The sequence below is a fragment of the Pongo pygmaeus genome, chromosome 18 (genome assembly GCF_028885625.2).
Source record: "Pongo pygmaeus isolate AG05252 chromosome 18, NHGRI_mPonPyg2-v2.0_pri, whole genome shotgun sequence".
NCBI classification, from domain to species: Eukaryota; Metazoa; Chordata; class Mammalia; order Primates; family Hominidae; genus Pongo; species Pongo pygmaeus.
In genome coordinates, this window is record NC_072391.2 from 80,284,754 (window position 1) to 80,306,651 (window position 21,898).

Consider the following 21,898-nt stretch of genomic DNA (forward strand, 5'->3'; position numbering starts at 1 on the left):
AAATCTTCACTTGAGTTGGTGCCATCATTCTTAGTTTTGTTTGGGGAGTTTCAAATCTGCTTAGCTGCCAAGTTGCAGTTCTGCTATTTATTCATTCAACAAACAGGGTTGAGTATGTACTGTGTCAGGCACTGTGCTATATATAAAGTAATTCCAATTTGAAATACAAATTTGTAGTGATTATAACCACCATGGGATAGATGATGCATAGCATTCTATCAGGAAACAACCTGCCACGTTTTAAGGAATCCACGGCAAGAGGAAAACATAAGACTGACACACACACAAAAAAAGATTCAAAGCTAACAGCTCAGTTTTTAATGGTAGGTGGAGAAAATCCCCTGAAAGCAGATGTGGCCTCTGTCTTTTTCCAAGAGGAAGCCCTTAAGGGTTACATGGCAAAAATAGGTTTCTGCTGAAGATCGTTTGACTGTATCATTCATTGTGATATCTTCTGCTGACATGATAGAATTGAAACTCTATTTTATCAAAGTTGGAACTGATGCATGGAATGGTATTAAGACTGTTTTATGTTTGTTCTGCACTTATCAAATTCTATAAAGCCTTTGGAAGTGAAATTCACTCCTGGGTCAATCAGTCATGGTTAGAATACTCCCAGAACCTTATAGAAGCTCTGCAATGTCAGTGCTGACTCTAGGCCAAACATGGAACACAGAAGCCCAATATGCATGTTCAGGAACCAGAAGAGTAGAAAGAATGAGGTCTGTAGGGCGTGCTTCTTGATTCACTCATGGATCTAACCCAATGTGGGTGGAATTGAACGTATGTTAAGGAAGGCTTGAGTGACTAGAATGCTGGCGAAATGAGAGTGTTCAGGAAAATCAAAAGAAATGCTTCCTGTTTCTTTCATTTGGACCAGTCCAAAGAGACTCTTGACTAAGCCCTGTGAGTGCTTTAAAAGGAAGGTGGTGTCTCTGGATGCCAGTGGCATACTGAGGGATATGAAAAGCAGTTAAGTGATGGTCTGTATCCTGGAAAGAGTCTGTCTGATAGTTCTGAATTAAATGCTACTTTAGTTGTCAGAAAGACATTCTTTGTCATGCCCCAGCAAAGGCTTTGCCGATTAACCAATATGCAGGCCCTTCATGCTGAGGAAGGATTGAATTCTGTTTTTCCATGTAGGCAAGGAATACTAGGATAGCTGGGTCTCTCCATCTCAGGCAGAGCAGACAATCTACATTCTGCTACACTGGGGCAGTGCCTAGTCTCTGTCATGTGCTTGAGACAGCTGGTATAGGTAATTCTGAGAGCTGGTAAAAATTTTAGAAAAGTTGCAAGCCAATTGAAGGTACATTGGTACCTTGAAATAAACAATGCGTAGAGCATTTAAACCACAGAAATCGGCAAATGCTACAACTCGAGACTTTTTCCATGACTAGCACATCACTGAAAGTCCTTCTCTTCTGTGTGTGCATATAAAGATCCTGGAAGTGAATCTGTGCATATCTGTCTGGGGGAGGGCTACAACTTCCAGGATGACTGATTCAGAGCCTGTAATTCTGATTCATATGCATCCTTGCACACATGTACAAGTGGAATCTGACCATCCACTCTGAAAAGGCCCCACAACTTATGTGCAGACCAATTTGCAAAGCCTCTACAAATACATGCAAACTGCAGGACAATTTACCCATGTAAGCTGTGAGTGTATAAATCATAGATTGGCCCAAACACACTTACAAGAATAGCACAAAATTCACATATTAGTTCATACCTAGCTCTGCAAGCAGGACTGTTCTATATTTGGCAGATAAGTTTAAATCCATCTGCATTTCATTTTTTCTGGGATCATAACACAGCTTAATTTGCTCCCTTATCCATTTTTAGATGGTAAGAAATCTATGCCTTTTGGATTTTCATCCCCAAGAACTACCTTCAAAAGAAAGAAATGGAAAGGCATAAAATCAAGGTCGGGAAGATTAAGCCCCTTAATTCACATGTCAAACTTCCCATTTCAATTGTGGTTTTGTCTCCCAGCTGAAGTTTGTCTTTTTGTGACATTTGCATTAAGCCCAGGGGACATATTGAGTGGAAAAGTGCTGAAAGCATAATTGAAACTCTGAATGGTGCCTTTTGTCTAATTTGCAGTTTCCCCCAGGTGGGACATTTTCACTACACCCCCACCCCCTCTCAGGGTGTTCAAAGAATATCTCAAAGAGTGATGTTATGCAATTTATTCCAATAAATCTCCATGTACAGTATCTTATATGTATATATTTTTTGCTTTCCAGAAGTTATTTCAAATCCATAAGAAACTATGTAGGGAAGTCATTCATAGGTTCCGAAGAGTGCAGATAGCTCTTTTCCCACTTCAGATAGAGGTTTTGAGTATTTGTTCACAAGTTTAATTGTTTAGTCACATCTTTCAGCTATCCACATGGTGTCATTGTAAGCCACCTAGGAAGTTGTCTCTATAGAAACAAGCATTTTTTAAATGGACATAAACTATTCAGTTTTATCCTTAAATATGTCTTTGAACACTGTGGTCAATTCACATACAGTCTTGATATCTACTTAAAAGTTTGAGAATCACTGACAGTTTGGTGGCATCAACAAAGTCAATAACATGAAACAACAATGCAGAGCTGATGTCATCAGATGCACCCTTTAATAGGAAATTTAGGGTATGATTATAATTGGTGAGAATGCAGAGTCTGTTTTCTCCAGGAGAAAGAAGAAAACATGAATGAAAATGTTGTGACTTGTTTTTCTTTTGAGTCAATGTCTTCCTGTTTATCAGAGCTATCCTTTAGATATTGCCAAAGCCATGGCAACAGGAGCAATTTAGATTTTGCCCTTTCTGGAATTTCTGTTTTTATCAAGACTTCATTATTTATATTAAATAAATTATTCCTTATCAGATATTTGGATATCAGAGCCCTCCTGGTTTATAAACCTGAGTAGAGTGGATGCAGGAATGAATTTGTCTAACTGAGGGTTGGATGGCAAGGAATGTAGTACCGGCCAGCATTTCCAGAGGGTACAACAAACGTCACTGTGGAGATTTTAGTGGATACAAGGACAAACTTTTAGTGGATACAAGGACAAACTTACTTCTTTTGAATTTGGCTCTTTAGATTTATTTTAATATTTATTTGAAAAAATACCTGGCATATTCAACAGGTATTATAAATACTACCTTCAAATAATTTTATAATTTAAAGGGTCAGTCAGTTAAAAATTATTAAGCAAATAATCGATGTGATATGAGAGGTGGCAATGAAATTGTCAGTCTGGAGGCTGAATGACTAAAGGAAAGAACACATTCATCTAGAAAGACTGGCATAGTACTCAGGAGTGTGAGCTCTAGAACCAGAAACCACACTCCTGAGTTTGGATTTGACCTCAGTTCACATAATGACTTCATGGCCTCGGATAACTCATGCAACCTCACTAAGTCTCAGTTTCCACAGAGCACCAAAAGTTCCTACCTCAAATTGATGATGTGAAGAAGACGACATGAAGATTTATTGCAATCATGAGTGTAAAGCTCACAGTGTAGTGTCATTACTTTAGGAAAACTCATCCCTTACGTTTGTGTGAAGTTGTCTTCACCAACAATCAGTTTGGAGAATATTGAACAAAACTTTGTTGATTCTATTTTGAGCAGGGCTCTGTAATTTCATTCCTTTAATATCATTTTTCCTTCACAATTGTTCATATGAAGTACGTAGGGCTTCACCAAAACAAGTGAAGGGATTCAACAATGGGCAAGCCTGAATCAGAATCATCAGCCCCACCCCTTTAACCCTAGCAGTGATGCCTGTAGTAACCATTTCCATGGCAACAGCCTGAGACTAGCAAGGTACCTGACTAGAAGGAATGACAGAGGAGGAGGTAGAAAAATCAGCTGGAAGAAGGAAGCTGTGTAGGAAAAGGAAAAGGTAGCTTCCTTAGTGCCCAGAATTATGGTAATAATGGTGATCATTCTCATTCATGGAGCACCAAGCTCTGTCCTAAGTGCTTTCTGCGTGTAGGCATGCATTATCTTGTTTACACATGCCATAGGGATTATAGTACCTTTCAGGAGGATGCCCACTCTACGGATAAAGACATTGAGGATTAAAGAATATGGGTGGTGTATTAGGCCATTCTCATGCTACTAATAAAGACATATCTGGGACAGGGTAATTTATAAAGAAAAGAGGTGTAATTGACTCACAGTTCAGCATGGCTGGGGAGGCCTCAGGAAACTTACAATCTTGGCAGAAGGGAAAGCAAACACATCCTTCTTCACATGGCAGCAGCAGGAGAAATGCAGAGTGAAGGGGGAGAATGCCCATCAGATCTCGCGAGAACTCACTATCACAAGAATAGCATGGAGGTAACCACCCCCGTGATTAAATTACCTCCCATCGACTTCCTCCCATGACACATGGGAATTATAGGAACTACAATTCAAGATGAGATTTTGGTGGGGACACAGCCAAACCATATCAGGTGGTTTGCCCAATGTCACAGGGCTCCTACACATAAGCCAGGATTAGAAAAGGGCTTAGAAACCTACCCTTAAAACTTCCCTTTCTTGGGGCACAGAAATAACAGTTGCTGGCATGCCGGTCCCCAACCTCTACTCTTTTCCAGGAATGGCTGGGAAATGTGGAGACCTGGCACCTTGACAAACAATTTATAATGTAAGGTCCTGGTTCCCGGCTCTGTCTGCATTAGATTAATCAGGGGAGCTTTTAAGAGATACTAGTGCACACAGACCCCAACTCAGCACAGTTGTATCATAATCTTGGGAGAGAGTGGGGACAGGTATTGCTATTCTTTTTAATGCTCCTTCAGCGATTTCATAGATGGCCAGCCTTGAGAAAGAACCATGGCCTAAAGCACCTGCTCCTGAGTTGGTAAGTGATATCAAAAATATACAAAGACCCAATTATGTAACCGTTAGCTATTTGATTTAGAAAGTATTGAGTGCCTATGATGTGCCAGGTTCTGAAACTGCAGTTGTTCTCAGTGTGACCTCACTTGGTACCTCTGATGACCCCAATGGGGTTTGTGAGATGCCCAAGGGGGCCATGTTGGGGCAACTGTCCTTTCTCCTCTTGCCTATCTATTCCTAGGAAGCAGATGTGCCCAGAGCTCGGGTTATAGAGGCAGGCTGAACAGATCAGGGAAGGTTCTTGCTCTAGGTCTTTCTGGATACGGGACCACGAGCAAGTCAGTCAATCTCTCTGAGACTCAGTCTCTTCTCCTGTAAAATCTAATATGATGCTTATAGATTATAGACTGTGCATTCTCAGTGGGGCTATATTTCCCCCACAGGGGTGAAATAGGTTCGAGGGTGGAGGGACAAAAATTGCACTTACAAATGTAAAGTACGGATATACTTGTAGTACCGAAACAGATATAAGTATATCTGTGATATCAAAATTTTACAGGAATAGTGGCAATTAGAAAAAAATTCTTAAAAGTGTCCTTAGGGGAGTAGATAATGAAAAAAACAAAAGTTGAGCAACCCTGCTATAGAATTGCTATGAGGCTAAAAGGAGGTATGGCTTGTACAATCCTTTGCATACAGCCTAGCACTCAGGGACCACTCAATAAATAGTAGTGCCATGACTGTTGTCTGCCCAAACATCACTTCATTTAAAATGCACACACTGATTCCAACCATTCTTTGGGGGTATGCAAGTTTTACTGGCATCTTTGGGACAGATAAGGCACCACCTCTGACTTCACCAATGAGCTAGGTCAAAGCTAAGCACAGAGGCTGAGTGCCATTCTAAATGGATACACACAGGGTCCAGGGGCCAAGGGGAGAGCATAGCTGAGTTCTTCATTTCCTTCCACTCCCTACTGCTGGGTTCAATGAAGTCAAGAGGTCACTAGGGGCCTCTTATCCCAATTCACAGTCTTTCTGGCAGCCTCTTGCTCATAGCACAGAAGGGAGACCCCCCACCCCCCAATCCTCTACCATTACTAAAGCATCATTTTGCTCTGGAGAGTAACTGAGCAAAGTGGAATTATTATTGATGGCCTCCCATATGGAAAAACATGCTATTCATTGCTGGAGATGTAAAGATGAATGAAAGAACAAGACTCAATTTCTGCTCTTGGTTCTGGTGCAAAAAACAAATACATAATATGGATACATTGATATAACACGATATAAAAGGTTCTATGTGCAGGAAATTCTGGAACACAAGGAGAATGCTTGAAGAAGTTGCTTGAGTTGAATCTTGAAGAATAAGCAAGAGTTAACAGGGTAAAGAAGGTGAGAAAAATGCCTTCTGCAGAGAGGGAGCACTATACCAAAAGGGTGGGATAGTAGAGTAGGGAGATGCAAGAGTGGGTGAGGTGTGAGGTATGCAGTGAAGACAAAGGCAGAGGGGAGGCTGATGGACAGCCTAGTCATGGAGGACCTTGAGTGCTAAGTATTGTTTTGCAATGAAGATCCATAATTATATGAGACTCAGGTGAAGAAAAGCTAGTCTTATAGTTGCAACAGGAGAATCCAAGGCTTCCTCCAAGGGGCAGGGCTGTGTGGCCCCCAGTACCCCAAATTGCCTGGGCTCAGCTTATCTCCATTCTAACTTCCTTGCATTCTCCCTTGCTCTCTGTGCCAATCTTACCGGCTTACTTCCAGTTCTATAGATGCCACAGGACCTTTGCATATGTTGTGGTTTTCTCTGCCTAAGTAATAGGTGCCAAATTACTTATAAGAGTATTAAATTAATGTCTGTCTTCCACATTAGACTTCAAACTGGGGACTGTGCCTGTCTTTGTTCAACATTATAACCTCAGCATCTAGCATAATGTAGGTTCTCAGTAAATATTTATGGAAGGAAGAAAGGGTGGGAAGAAGGAACTTAGCTGTTAATCTAGAACCCCCACAAACTTTCATATGCCTTTTCCTTTACCCCATTCACTCCCCAGCTGAGACTGTCTTCTTTGATCCTGTTCAAGGGTTAGGGCTAGAACCTCATGCTGGTGATTGAAACAGTAATTTCCTGTCAGGCCTTGTTATTTGAGTAATTTGTCTCCATTGGATGAATACTAATTGATGATAACAATGAAAGCAACCTTGGTGTCACTCCTTCATAGTTCACTTCCAAAAACTGAAACTAAGCATGTTCAATCAATCTGGGCTACCAACATGGTTAGAGAAGTTGAGCAAGTGTCTGAGAACCGCAGGCTCCCAAGAGTCCACTTGTGTGTCCATGCAAAGATGGCCCTAAAGCTGACTTAACCATGGAAAGCCTTAGAACCTTTGAAGAGTGACCAAGAGGCACCACACCATGCAGTGCTCTTCAGGACTGGGCAGGAACATGAAAACAGGACTGAGCAGGGCAATCACAGCTCTCTACAGTAGTCCCTGCTTGTCCTCAGGGGATGTGTTACAAGACCTACAGTGGATACCTCAGTCCGTGGATACTACCCAACCCTATATATGCTAATTTGTCCTATACATACATAGCTATGTTAAAGTTTAATTTACAACACAGTAAAATATTAACCTAATGATAAAATAGAACAATTATAACCATAATCAAAACAGCACACAATTTGAAACTTTTGTATTGTTTATTTCTGGAATTTCCCATTTAATATTTTCAGACCTGTGTTGACCGTGGGTATCTGGAATTGCAGAAAGAAAAGCCATGGAGATGGGAGAACTACTGTATTCAGGTTTTGATAGGATTTCAGAAGGGTTGTATTCTCCATGGGGTATTGTCTTTATTGAAAACATGCAGTGGTGGCAGGCAAATGGACCAGGGTTAAAATCCTGGCTCATCATTTATAACCTGTGTGTACTGGGCACGAACTTTGCCCTCTATGAGCCTCAGTTTCCTTATCTAGAAACTGTAGGAGAAGGGGATCAAAAAAAATACTTCATTTGTTGTCATTGTAAAGATTAACTAAAAAGATATGTGCAAAATGTGTCGCACCGATCCTTGAATGTGGAAAGTGCTCAATCTGCATTATCCACTATTATTATCAGTTAATATGATTATTATCACCTTAAGTATCATCTTCCTAGAGTAGAAATATCAGTTTAGATTTTCAGATATTTATATGGCTTTCACAGTGCGCTAGGACATATATAGATGAGCTTAGATTTTCAGATATTTATTTGGCTTTAGCAGTGTGCTAGGATCTATGTAGCTGTTGTTACCAAAAGATGTATACAAGAAAGTTCATAGCAAATAAAGGGTATTAAATTAGGAAAAGAGGAAGTCAAGTTGTCCCTGTTTGCAGATGACATGATTGTATATCTAGAAAACCCCATTGTCTCAGTCCAAAATCTCCCTAAGCTGATAAGCACCTTCAGCAAAGTCTCAGGATACAAAATCACAAGCATTCTTATACACCAATAACAGACAAACAGAGAGCCAAATCATGAGTGAACTCCCATTCACAATTGCTTCAAAGAGAATAAAATACCTAGGAATCCAACTTACAAGGGATGTGAAGGACCTCTTCAAGGAGAACTACAAACCACTGCTCAGTGAAATAAAAGAGGATACAAACAAATGGAAGAACATTCCCGGCTCATGGGTAGGAAGAATCATATCGTGAAAATGTCCATACTGCCCAAGGTAATTTATAGATTCAATGCCATCCCCATCAAGCTACCAATGACTTTCTTCACAGAATTGGAAAAAACTACTTTAAAGTTCATATGGAACCAAAAAAGAGCCCGCATCGCCAAGTCAATCCTAAGCCAAAAGAACAAAGCTGGAGGCATCACACTACCTGACTTCAAACTATACTACAAGGCTACAGTAACCAAAACAGCATGGTACTGGTACCAAAACAGAGATATAGATCAATGGAACAGAACAGAGCCCTCAGAAATAACACCGCATATCTACAACTATCTGATCTTTCACAAACCTGAGAAAAACAAGAAATGGGGAAAGGATTCCCTATTTAATAAATGGTGCTGGGAAAACTGGCTAGCCATATGTAGAAAGCTGAAACTGGATCCCTTCCTTACACCTTATACAAAAATTAATTCAAGATGGATTAAAGACTTAAACATTAGACCTAAAACCATAAAAACCCTAGAAGAAAACCTAGGCATTACCATTCAGGACATAGGCATGGGCAAGGACTTCATGTCTAAAACACCAAAAGCAATGGCAACAAAAGCCAAAATTGACAAATGGGATCTAATTAAACTAAAGAGCTTCTGCACAGCAAAAGAAACTACCATCAGAGTGAACAGGCAACCTACAAAATAGGAGAAAATTTTCGCAACCTACTCATCTGACAAAGGGCTAATATCCAGAATCTACAATGAACTCAAACAAATTTACAAGAAAAAAACAACCCCATCAAAAAGTGGGCGAAGGACATGAACAGACACTTCTCAAAAGAAGACATTTATGCAGCCAAAAAACACATGAAAAAATGCTCACCATCACTGGCTATCAGAGAAATGCAAATCAAAACCACAATGAGATACCATCTCACACCAGTTAGAATGGCAATCATTCAAAAGTCAGAAAACAACAGGTGCTGGAAAGGATGTGGAGAAATAGGAACACTTTTACACTGTTGGTGGGACTGTAAACTAGTTCAACCATTGTGGAAGTCAGTGTGGCGATTCCTCAGGGATCTAGAACTAGAAATGCCATTTGACCCAGCCATCCCATTACTGGGTATATACCCAAAGGACTATAAATCATGCTGCTATAAAGACACATGCACACGTATGTTTATTGCAGCACTATTCACAATAGCAAAGACTTGGAACCAACCCAAATGTCCAACAATGATAGATTGGATTAAGAAAATGTGGCACATATACACCATGGAATACTATGCAGCCATAAAAAATGATGAGTTCATGTCCTTTGTAGGGACATGGATGAAATTGGAAATCATCATTCTCAGTAACCTATCTCAAGGACAAAAAACCAAACACCGCATATTCTCACTCATAGGTGGGAATTGAACAATGAGAACACATGGACACAGGAAGGGGAACATCACACTCTGGGGACTGTTGTGCGGTGGGGGAGGGGGGAGGGATAGCATCAGGAGATATACCTAATGTTAAATGGCGAGTTAATGGGTGCAGCACACCAGCATGGCACATGTGTACATATGTAACTAACCTGCACATTGTACACATGTACCCTAAAACTTAAAGTATAATAATAAAATAAAGATCCTAGCAACAATATTTGGAGCCCCAAACTGGAAATAGTCCAGATACCAATCGAGAGTAGAATAGATAAAGAGACTCAATACAGCCACATAATGGAATACTATATGATGATTAAGATCACTATAGTAACCTGGATACTATACAGTGATCGGTGATTGTTGTTATAGTGATTAGAATAAACTACCATGACTCACAGCCACATGATGAATCTCATGGAATGGAGTGTTGAATGAAGAAGCCAAGTAGGAGAGAGTGCATACTGTATGATCACATTAGATGCTGTGCAAATGTGGGTAAAACCAATCTATGGTATCAGAAGCTAGAATAATGTAGCCTCTACGGAAGGGGGTAGGAATTTTACTCAGGAAGGGAGGGGACTGGTAATGCGTCATGTTATGGTCTGGGTGCTGGGCAGTTGGGTGTGCTTACTTTGTAAAAATTCACTGGGTTGTATATTCTGATTTATGCTCTTTTCTGTGTCTACATTATGCTTCGATTAAAGGTTTACTAAACAAATAAGCCTGTTCAGCAGAGAGCAAAAAGCACGTAGTACAATTCTATGCTTACCCACAAGGGGCCTCAAAGTTTACAGGAGGAAGCAGACAGGCAAATGCATGCACAGATAATGAGTTGTGATCCCCATAATAATAGAATTGTGTACCACATGCAGAATCACCATTGAGGGGAGCATGATCAGCTGTCACAGCCTCTGTTGTGTCAATGCCCTGTGCTCCATGTGTCCATGCAGGGGGCGCATCTTCCCCATTCCTTCCCACACAGGAATAAACCATTCCATGGCAGGAACTTTGCTCACATCTATCCATTCTCCATATCAGCACCACTGCCTTCATTTTGGACAGCCATCTTTGATACAACGCTGAACTCATTGAAACTTGTTCTCTTGGCCTCTCTTCCTGCCCTTCTTTAAATCACTTGCTATAACCCAGATCTGCCAAATTATAATCATTGTATTGGGTCCTCTGGATTCTTAAAAAGCACTCTGTGGGCCAGGCACAGTGGCTCACGCCTGTAATCCCAGTTCTTTGGGAAGCCTGAGGTCAGGAGTTCGAGACCAGCCTGGCCAACATGGTGAAACCCCCATCTCTACTAAAAATACAGAAATTAGCCGGGCATGATGGTGTGCATCTGTAATCTCAGCTACCCAGGAGGCCGAGACAGGAGAATCGCTGGAACCCGGGAAGCAGAGGCTGCAGTCAGCCAAGATCGCGCCACTGCACTCTAGTCTGGATGACAGAGCAAGACTCTGTCAAAAAAAAAAAAAGGCACGCTGTGTGATTCTGATGCACCCCAATCCTTGAGAAGCACTTTTGTCCACTGGAAGCAGAGCACACACCTGATCTTGACCCTTTCCACACAACAAATCATCCAGGGCTACCAGAAAGCACCATAACTTACTGGCTTTTCCCAACTTGTCTCCCAGAGACATTTTCAGCCTAATTTCCACCCTTCCCTTCTAGATCCCCACCATTCTAGATCCCCACCATCCCTGCCCCGTTTTAAGTTTGCCTCTATTTGCCTAAAAACATATGGACGATTCCATATGGACTGAGCGTGAAAGAAATGTAGTTCCTCAAAGTAAATTAAGGAGCTGTTTTCAGAGGAAAGGAAATGGATGGTGGATAGGCAAGAAAAGGTGGCCCACTAGAATTGTATATGGTGCTGCATATTGTGCTGTATACATATATGGTGCATGCGTATGTGTACATATGTGTACATGTATACATTACATGCACATATACCATATGTATGTATATGGTGCTGTAGGTATATATGTATGCATATACCATAAACATGCACATGTATATACCATATACATGTACATGTATAGGCATGTATATATATGTATATGTATATATGTATATGGTATATATATGTACATGTATATGCACATCGTTAATTCTCATTCCCTGAATCTGTTTTGCTATTTAGCCCTCATCCCTGTGCCTTAGAATAGCCTATAATGTCTTCCGCATTCTTAAGGGCCTTCTCATCTCCTGCTTATCTTCAATACCCAGCTCAAATATTGTCTTTGTGCAGCAATCCTCAATGCTCCTGAGCACCCTGTGGTTCTGCTCAGTCACGCACACATGCCAGGATTAGATCACTTCCCTCAAATGTCGCTCTGCCAGATCTGACTCTTCACTCCACTGAGAACGCACTCAAGTGTGCATTCTCAGACCTTAGCACCTGCCTGGAACATGTGAGGTCGTCAAGGACATGTCTTGATTGAGTGAAGTCCATCAGCACAAAGTCACTTGGGCACAAGTGTCTTGCTGTGGGATAAAGGGTAGCATTTGTGAACTCTGGGTTGAGGAACTATGTGGCAATTCACACTTAGCAGGTCAGATATATCTCAGAGCTAAGCTGCCCAACCTACTCATTTTCTTTCTGTTGTTTTGTTTGTTTCCCAGTGACCTTCAGTGACTGTAAGGGAAATGACAAGCTACGCTATGAGGTCTCAAGCCCATACTTCAAGGTGAACAGCGATGGAGGCTTAGTTGCTCTGAGAAACATAACTGCAGTGGGCAAAACTCTGTTCGTCCATGCACGGACCCCCCATGCAGAAGATATGGCAGAACTCGTGATTGTCGGGGGGAAAGACATCCAGGGCTCCTTGCAGGTAACACATCTGTTTGAGATAACTTGGGTTCAAGGAGGACATTAGGTTCTATCTGTCTTATGTGGAAAGTGGGTCTTTAATTTATTATGTTTGCTAAGATTCTTTTTGTTATTGTTGTTGCAAATGACAGAAATCCAACTCTAAAAATGTAGAGGAGGGGCAGTGGGAATTAATTGATTCGTGTAACTAATTTAGGGATAGTTCATGGATTAATTCATGAAACTATTTTAGGGATACTTCTGCCTTCAGGTATGGCTATGTACTGGTGTCCAAATCAGCTTTAATCCGTATGCTTCTCATGGCTCCATTTTCCTTTTATTAGATGTACTGAGACAGTCACATCTCTCCCTACCTCCCAAGGTGGAGGTCTCAGCAACTACCCTCATTCTCCTGGTCTGAAGTCGCCTGAGAAAGCATCTCTTCAAGACGATGCTAACAAAGCCTTGGAATTCAGTCTCGTAGGTTAGATCATGTGTCCACCCCTGAACTAAACATGGTGTCCATTGGGTTGTGATGTTCTGGTTGGCCACGTCTCGGTCATATTTCTTTTCCTGAAGCCAGGGCAGAGTCAGCCCTATTCACCTGAAAACACATGGACTGAGAGTGAAAGAAATGTGGTTCCTCCAAGTAAATTAAGGAGCTGTTTTCAGAGGAAAGGAAATGGATGGTGGATAGGCAAGAAAAGGTGGCCCACTAGAATTGTATATGGTGCTGCATATTGTGCTGTATACATATATGGTGTATGTGTATGTGTACCTATGTTACATGTATACATTACATGCACATATACCATATGTATGTATATGGTGCTGTATATGTACCTGTTGTACATGTATGTGTATACCATATATATGCATATGTACTTTATACTTATGTGTATATGTATACATACATATGGTATATGTGCATGTAATGTATACACATATGTGTACATCCACATTTAATACATCAAAGATATCTCAAACCTAAGCAGCCCAACCTACTCATGCTCCTCCTGTTGTTTTGTTTTGTTTCCCAGTGACCTTCAGTGACTTCAGTGTATCTATGTGTGTATATGTATATATGTATATGTAATTGTTTATGGTTCTGTATACGTATATGGTGTATATGTATGTCTATACATATACATTTGCATTTAACAGGTCATAGGTATCTCAGAGATAAGCTGCCCAACCTACTCATGCTTCTTCTGTTGTTTTGTTTTGTTTCCCAACGACTTTTGGTGACTTCAGTATATATATATGTGTATATGTGTATACGTATGTACAGGCATACACATACTGTATATGCACATATACTGTGTATATGTATGTGTGTATATACATACACACATGGTATATCTGTATTATATGTGTGTGTAATTGCATATGGTGCTGTATGTGTGTATGGTGTATATGTATATCTATATACTGTGTATATGTATGTGTGTATATACATACACACATGGTATATCTGTATTATATGTGTGTGTAATTGCATATCGTGCTTCTCATTTGTCAGGCAGCAGTGCTTGTTCCCTTCCACAAGCACATGCATGCAGATCCCTGCACTCCCACACATATGCATACACTTTATGCGTGTCACAAACTGCCATTCAGGCTTCCCGATTGTGCCATTCAGGCTTCCCGATTGTGCCATTCAGAGACTTTTTGCTACCACTGACTCATGCCTTCTTCACCAGGAGCTCAGGGACTCCACCTTCATGAGAAAAGGAGGGCAAGACACATAGCAGGATTCCAGCCAAACAATGACTTAACGATGGCATGCCCCTGCTTGGCATGCCTCGCCTTCTCACCTACCTGCAAGCTTGGTCTTCCTCGATTTTTCACAGCCCCTAATTCACATCCCTTTTCTCCACCTGCCATATTACCCACATTCCTGCTTGATCTACTCATTTTATTCAGTGGTGGAGTGAGCGTGGGTCACACAGCTGGGAGCAAACAGTACAACTGGCAATGTGAGAGTTACCTTCCTGCCAGTGCTGTCTGTGTGATCTTGAGAGCATCATGTAGCTTCTTTATCTGCAGAATAGAGAGGTTAAACAGCCTGCAGTGGCAAATAAGTGGCTCATGTGCCACCCTACTGTCACCGTGCTCGTGGCAGATATTGCTAATAACCCCTGGCTTAGCCTGAGTATCCTTCTCAGTGCAATGCTTCTGGAACCTACTATCAATTGATCATTTAGTGATGTTTCTGAGGATGGAATCTATCTGCCATTCCTGGGCTGGATGAACTTCACAATTCCCCTTCAATATCTGTGAAGCTGTGAGTTAAGGGTAGATGGCAACCTAAAAACGAATGTACAGCATGTCATTCTTGTTTCAGAGCAAACTGGATATTGGTGAATTCATACCAGTGTGGAAATCCACTGATACCACAAAGGCAAGCTTTTCTCTTACTTAGCCATGACCATTTTCACAGCATCTCACTAATCTGTGATGTAAATTATGTGGCAAATATCTGAAGCAACAAAGTTGCCAGGATATACAGCAAAAACAGTGTTTCATAGAAACATGGAAATGGTATGGTAAGGGGGTTTGCCCATGGGCTTGAATGCATTTAGATAGCGTTTGTTCTTCACGAATGGTGGCTCATCTTTCTATCTGGAAAAGATGCTGTCATCGTATTTTGCTTGAAAGAGAGCAGAAGAGGTTCTGGGCAGGTTCTCGGGACTAACCCCACCTTGAGGGGCTGGGAGAGCTGGGTTCATTATGAAAACTCAGCCACGCATTGTTGGTTCCTCAAGTTTCTGTGAGATGCCATCCAGAGACAAAGCTCCCCTGAGCCCTGGCTGTTTCTTGCTTGCTGCTCTCTGTACGCATTTTCAACAAAACTTGCCTGTGATTGTTTTTGCTTCTTATAAAGGGGGCGGAGGCTGCCGTGTCCTTCAGTTTGCCAGACTTCAGCAGAATGGGGCATTCATCTCCCACATTCAGTAATTTTATGAGATTTGAAAAAAGGCTTTGTGAAGATGTGTAGCTGTGTCCTTCATAAAAACGCCTCAAAAAAGGAAAAAAAAATAAAAAGAAAATGAAGGGAAAACAAAATAGATAGCAAAAGAATCCCTCTGAAGAGAGCGCATACCTCAGTGGATATGCACGTGGTATGTTTGCAGGTCCTACTGTGTGCAGCCAAGTGGGCCAGCTGCTAGAGAAGAAAATCAGTGAGTGCCTGAGTCAGCTCAGCTCCTGTTGGGGAGGGAATATGAATGTGTGCATTGATGCTTGGGTACCAGGCAGGGAGCTAACAGTGATGGATGATCTGTGCATTTGGAGAGGGGAGAGGTCAAGGGGAGCTGGGCTGGTCCTCAAAGCATCAACCATGTGCCACGTGTTGCTCCATGGGCCACAAACCCTGACTCATGTAATCTCCTTAGCAATTGGAGGCAGATGCTACTGTCTTCTGCCTCATAGTGACTTTTTACTGATTTTACTGATAGAGGAACTGAGGCATAAAGAGGCAAGTGACATTTCCAAGGTCTAAAAATGAATAACAAGCTGGATGGAAATGAGACTTGAGCCTGGGCAGCTTGGCCCCTGAGTCTGTGCCTCCAACCCCTCCATGAGCTGGACTTTGAAGGACGGGTCATTGTGCATAGTTGGGAGGGTCTACGAGGAAAATGTTGGACTGTTTGCATGGTGCTTCTCTTCATAGCTGTGTTACCTTCAGTCAATTGCTTTACCTCCTGAGCCTCTATGTAGTTTTGATTTTTTCGTCTGTAACATAGGGATAATAGACTTGTTTGGATCTTCATGTGGATTAAATGAGACAATACACGTAATAGTAATACGTAGCACTCAGCTGATGCTACAGCAATGACCAACACTGATGCTTACATAATACTTACTATGTGCTAAACCCTGGGTTTATTCAAGTCTTTCATCCTCACAACAACATGCTGAGGGAAGCTGTTACTCTTACTGGTGCTATTATCATTTGCATCTCCTGGGTGAGGAGACTGAGACACAATGGGGCTGTTTCTTGCTCTGGCCACTTAACTAGTAGGTGGCAGAACTAGGGCCCAGACCAGACCTTAGCAGCATGGCTCTGGAGCTCTCCTCTTTTTTTTTTTTTTCTTTTTGAGATAGGGTCTCCGTCCTGTCTCACAGGCTGGAATGCAGTGGTACAATCTCAGCTCACTGCAACCTCCACCTCCTGGGTTCAAGTGATTCTCCTGCCTCAGCCTTCTGAGTGGCTAAGATTACAGGCACCCACCACCACACCTGCCTACTTTTTGTATCTTTATTAGAGATGGGTTTTCACCATGTTGGCCAGGCTGGTCTTGAACTCCTGACCTTAAGTGATCCTCCCGCCTCAGCCTCCCAAAGTGCTGGGATTATAGGTGTGAGCTGCAGTGCCCAACCTGGAGCTCTCTGCTTTATCAGTAGCCTCTATTGGCTCACCATCTGGAACAGAGTAAGCCTGCACAATATTCACTCCCACAAATGCAGTTACAACAGAGGCAAGCAAGGCCTGCAACCCAGAATGTCAGATCGTCAGGACCAGCTCAGTGCCCTTCCCACTTTCCCTCTTCCCGTGGCTGAACCTGATAGAACACTCCTGTGGCTGCCTGTAAATTCTGACCCTTGATATCTGGCTCCCACTCTGCATCCCTCTCCCTTGCACCCTGTGTTCTGCTTCTTCCCAGCCCTTTGGTTGGTGATGCTGTCGTGCAGCCTGGCTGCAATTCATCTTCTCATTCTCAGCCGGGAAATCTGCAGTTCCCGGAGGTGATTTGGCTCCACCTCAAGGATTAGCCTGCACACCCATGTACCCCACACAAGCCAGGGTCCAGCATCCCAGGGTCCACTTTTCTGGGCCAGAGGAAGCTGGAACAGAAAAGGAATGCTAAATAAAAGCATGGGAACATGTGGGCAGACAGGATGGAGACAGCATCTAAAGACCAGGAGGAGGGATTCTAGATTGATATGACAGGAGCTAAGGAGCCATTGTAGGTTCTTAAGCAGAGAAACAAGCAGGATAAAAATAATCCTTGGTGGTGTTCACCCAGGAGCCTTGACTGGAGTAGAGAGAGACTAGAGCTACTAGTTAAAATAATAGCTACCACTATTTTTTGAGAACTGATTTCATGGAGCTTTCTTACGGTCATGCATCTTAGTCTATGTTTAGCCTATGTTATTTCTAATTCTCACAACCTCCCTGTGGGGTTGCTGAGATTACCCCTTCCTGCAGGTATGAAAACCTGGCCAAGGGACCCTAACTTGAAACTGAAGGAAATGAGATTGAAATTCTGGCCTCTGCCTAAATACCCATTCTCCTTCCTGCCACTTTGCTGCTAGAAGGCTGTGCCACTGGGGAGGCTGCTGCCGTTGCGCATGGGTCTAGGAGATGAGAGCATCAGTTAGAGCAACACGGGAGCAATGGAGGGAAACCAGATGCAAGATTTGCCAGAAAGGAAGAAAGAGCCAGGATCACGTATTTGGATGATTCCAGATTGTCTAGCCTGGAGGATGGAGATGAATTGGACCAGTTGGGAAAGAAATGTTAGGGAAAGATGTCTAGTTAGGCTTGAGTGTGTTGATTTATATGCTCCTAGGGACATCTTTATAGAGATGGCCAGGAGTCAATGGACAATACGGGACTGGCTGCTAGAGTACAAATTTGAAGGAAGAACAGCATAGTGGTGGGAGTTTTGGCTTATGTTGAACATGAGTGGGTTCAAATTTCTGCTATGCCACTTACTCACTGTGTGACTTGGGCAAGTGACTCACTTATCTGAATCCCAATATCCTCATCTATCAAATAGGGATAAGAATAGTCTATGTCACAGAGTTGTTCTCCTGGGCATAGCACCAGACATCAAGGGACAGTTCCCATCAGTGCTATAATTTTGGAACCTTAGGAGGAAGGATGAGGAACTGAGGGCTAACTGTATTCACTGAGGCCCTGAGACAGAAGCCAGAGATGGGGAACAGGAAGAGAAAGTAAAGCCAATGAAAAGAAAGAGAAGGCATGCTCAGAGAGGTAGGTGGGACCGCCAGCCTAACCAAAACAGGGGCGATTTCACACTTGCTCATTTCATGTCACTGTGTTTTGGAAGGAAAGATTCTCTAAGGCAAATATAATCACAGTGAAGCCTATTTTAGCTGTGGTAACTGGAGCCTGGCTCTTCTTTAATAAAAGGAGCCTGGCCTCTCTTATTTTTACCTGCTACTTATGACCCTGTCTCACCTGCAAAACGTATACCCCAAATCTGTGAAGTCTGATTGTTAATGACTTAATTATAGACTCACAAGCTATTTCTGCATTTTTAATGGGCTTCCCAGAATCTAGTACGTGCCTGGGTTATGTAAGATCACCTTAGATCTGAGTAGGCAGAAGAGCAGTTTAATTCCAAGTCTTTTGATAGGCTCTGACAAATTGCTATGGAAGATAGTGAGGTTAACCTTCCATGCACAAAAGGGCTCTCCTGTCTGTGGAAGGTCATGATGAACCTGACACACCAAGTTATGTCTGGATGGAATCATGACTTTTCCCCACCAAATCTGCTGTTTCTCATGGCCCAACAAGGATGAAACGAAAAACAGTGGATGAGGGGTCTGCGTGTGTGTTTGTATGCACACATGCGTGTTTACCTTGTATATAGTTTCAAAAGTTTACACAGAAAAGCTCTGTGCTTTGTTCGTCATGCAGAAATGTCTTTATCTGCCATATAAATGGGATTCAACAACTTCATTTTCCAGCCTGGCCAACAAAAACACTCACAAACGAAAAACACCATACTTATTCTTTCTTTCTGAGTTAAGAAATTGTAGCTTGCCTGACTATAGATCATGGCAAGTAATTCTGACATCAGTTAAAGAACCTGATGAAGTCAGGTTGGGAAGTGACATCAACGGGCTTAGAGGAATTTATTCTGACATTGGGCTTGAGAACTAAAGAGACTGTACCTCCAGGCTTCGTCTTGAAACATGGAATCCCACACACTCAGCAGTGGTAGAATTTAGATGCCTATGGCCAGGCAGCCAGGTCCTTATGAACAAAGCAAAAGTCTCCTATGGCCCAGGTTCCCATGGAGAGTTATGAGGGCCACAGGCTATAGGCTTGGATCCAGCTTCACTGCTCCCAGTCTGGAGTTATTCCTCAAATGCACCTGATCACTTCGCTCCTCTGCTTAATAGGCCCTCACTTCCTGATCAGCTCACCTGGCCTTGGAGATAAATTCTAAAGACAGCACATGTGTGAAAAGGTCCTTTGTGGTTTAGCCTGACTGATCTCTGCAGCCTTCTTTCAAGTCTCATTCCTGCTCATCTCTAAGTGGCTTGACCTGCGGAAATGTCACCTTCTCCAAGAGCCTTCCCTTCCTGTCACCCTTGCCTCTTGTCCCCATCCCAAGAAAGGATCTCCCCTACTGGTCTAACTCTTGACATCAGTGCTTTTCCTTTCTAGCCTTCCTCTCAATTTGTAATTATGTATTTACTTTCTTGTTCAGGTGTTTAATGTCTGCCTTGGATGAATATAGGAACAGTCTCTTCCCTGCCTCCCTCCCTTCCTTGTTTCTTTCCCTTCTTCCTTCCTGTGTGTTCACCACTCTATCCTCAGCACCCTGCCCAGTGCCTGGCACATATTTTTCAGTAGATACCTTTCGAATACATGGATGAGTGGAGCAAGTTACCCCTCTCACACCCTACATTGAACTGTTCCTCCTTCAATACCAAATCACTTGTGGTTTCTTGAATTGGCCAAGCTTTCCCATACCTTCACACTGGCTACTCCTCTGTCTGGACATTGTTCTCTCCACTGAGGTTCCACCTACCCTATGGTCAGCACCATCCATACTTCAGAAACAGCCAAGATTTTCCTTCTTTGGGAACAGCTCTCTGAATATCCCCCAGCTGGTTAGGTGTTCTTTCTCCAGGCTCCTGTAGACGTCTGCCTGGCTCTCTCTACTCATAGTACTAAACAAAACAGTCTGCTTTCTTCTGCTTATGCCTGTCTTAATGCTGAGCTCCTGAGCTGAGGGCCCTCGCTACCATGCAGCAGACTAAGATCACTCAGGGGCCAGACTACCTTGGCATGAATTCCAGTGCTGCATTTACTACCTCTGCTCCAGGTTCCTCAGCTGGAAAAGGGGTTCATAATTGTGTGAACCTCACGGGGATGCTGTGAGGATTCAATGAATCAACACATTTGTATTAGTCAAGGTTCTCTAAAGACACAGAACTAATATGATAGATGAATATATGAAGGGGAGTTTATTAGGAGAATTGACTCACATCATCACAAGGTAAAGTCCCCTAGTAGGCCATCTACAAGCTGAGAAGCCAGGAAGCCAGTCTGAATCTCACAGCCTCAAAAGTAGGGAAGGTGATGGTGCAGCCTTCAGTCTGTGGCCGAAGGCCCCAGAGCTTCTGGCAAATCTCCGGTGTAAGTCCAACAGTCCAAAAGCTGAAGAACTTGGGGTCTGATGTTCAAGGCCAGGAAGCATCCAGCATGGGAGAAAGATGGAGGCCAGAAGACTCAGCCAGACTGCTCTTTCCATGACTGGTTTTATGCTGGCAGCCGATTAGTTGATGCCCACCCAGATTGAGGGTGGGTCTGCCTCTCCCAGTTCACTGACTCAAATGTTAATATCATTTGGCAACACCGTCACAGAAACACCGGGGAACAATATTTTGCGTCCTTCAATTCAATCAAGTTGACAATATTAACCATCACAGCATCCAAAGAACTTGGGACACTCAGTGTCCCACAAGAAATTGGAGTTATTCATAGTGATTGCATTGTTAAATCCAAACCTATGATGAATGTTCAGCTAATGAACAAGGCAAACTGAGATGACCCAGTCCTTCATCCATGCCCAGCATGACCAAATTCTATGATTTCTGCAACGTGTGTAGATTCAGGATTATGGGTGAGCTTACACCATCACCATTCATTCCTCAGGTGCTCACTGTATAGGAAGCACCGACTAAACTTCCTAGAGAAGAGATTATTTCTGCAGGTCCACTTAACAGACTCCAAAAGACCTGGCAGTATTTAAAAGTTCATTGTGAACAATTTACACTTCTTAACTGGAAGTCAATACAAGTTGCCTCAATAAAGGGAAACTGGTCTCTTAATCAAGTTGCTTCAATTAAATGCAA

At 42.5% G+C, this 21,898-nt stretch overlaps 1 protein-coding gene across 3 annotated transcripts in view; it reads left to right on the forward strand.

Annotated features, from left to right (window-relative positions):
* CDH13 (cadherin 13) overlaps positions 1–21,898 on the forward strand; it is a 1,176,109-nt gene that overhangs the window by 395,299 nt on the left and 758,912 nt on the right. For all 3 annotated transcript variants that reach the window (XM_054453276.2, XM_054453277.2, XM_054453278.2), the window contains exon 3: positions 12,583–12,791. In XM_054453276.2, coding sequence (XP_054309251.1) covers positions 12,583–12,791 — 209 coding nt within the window. The remainder of the gene's footprint in view (positions 1–12,582; positions 12,792–21,898) is intronic.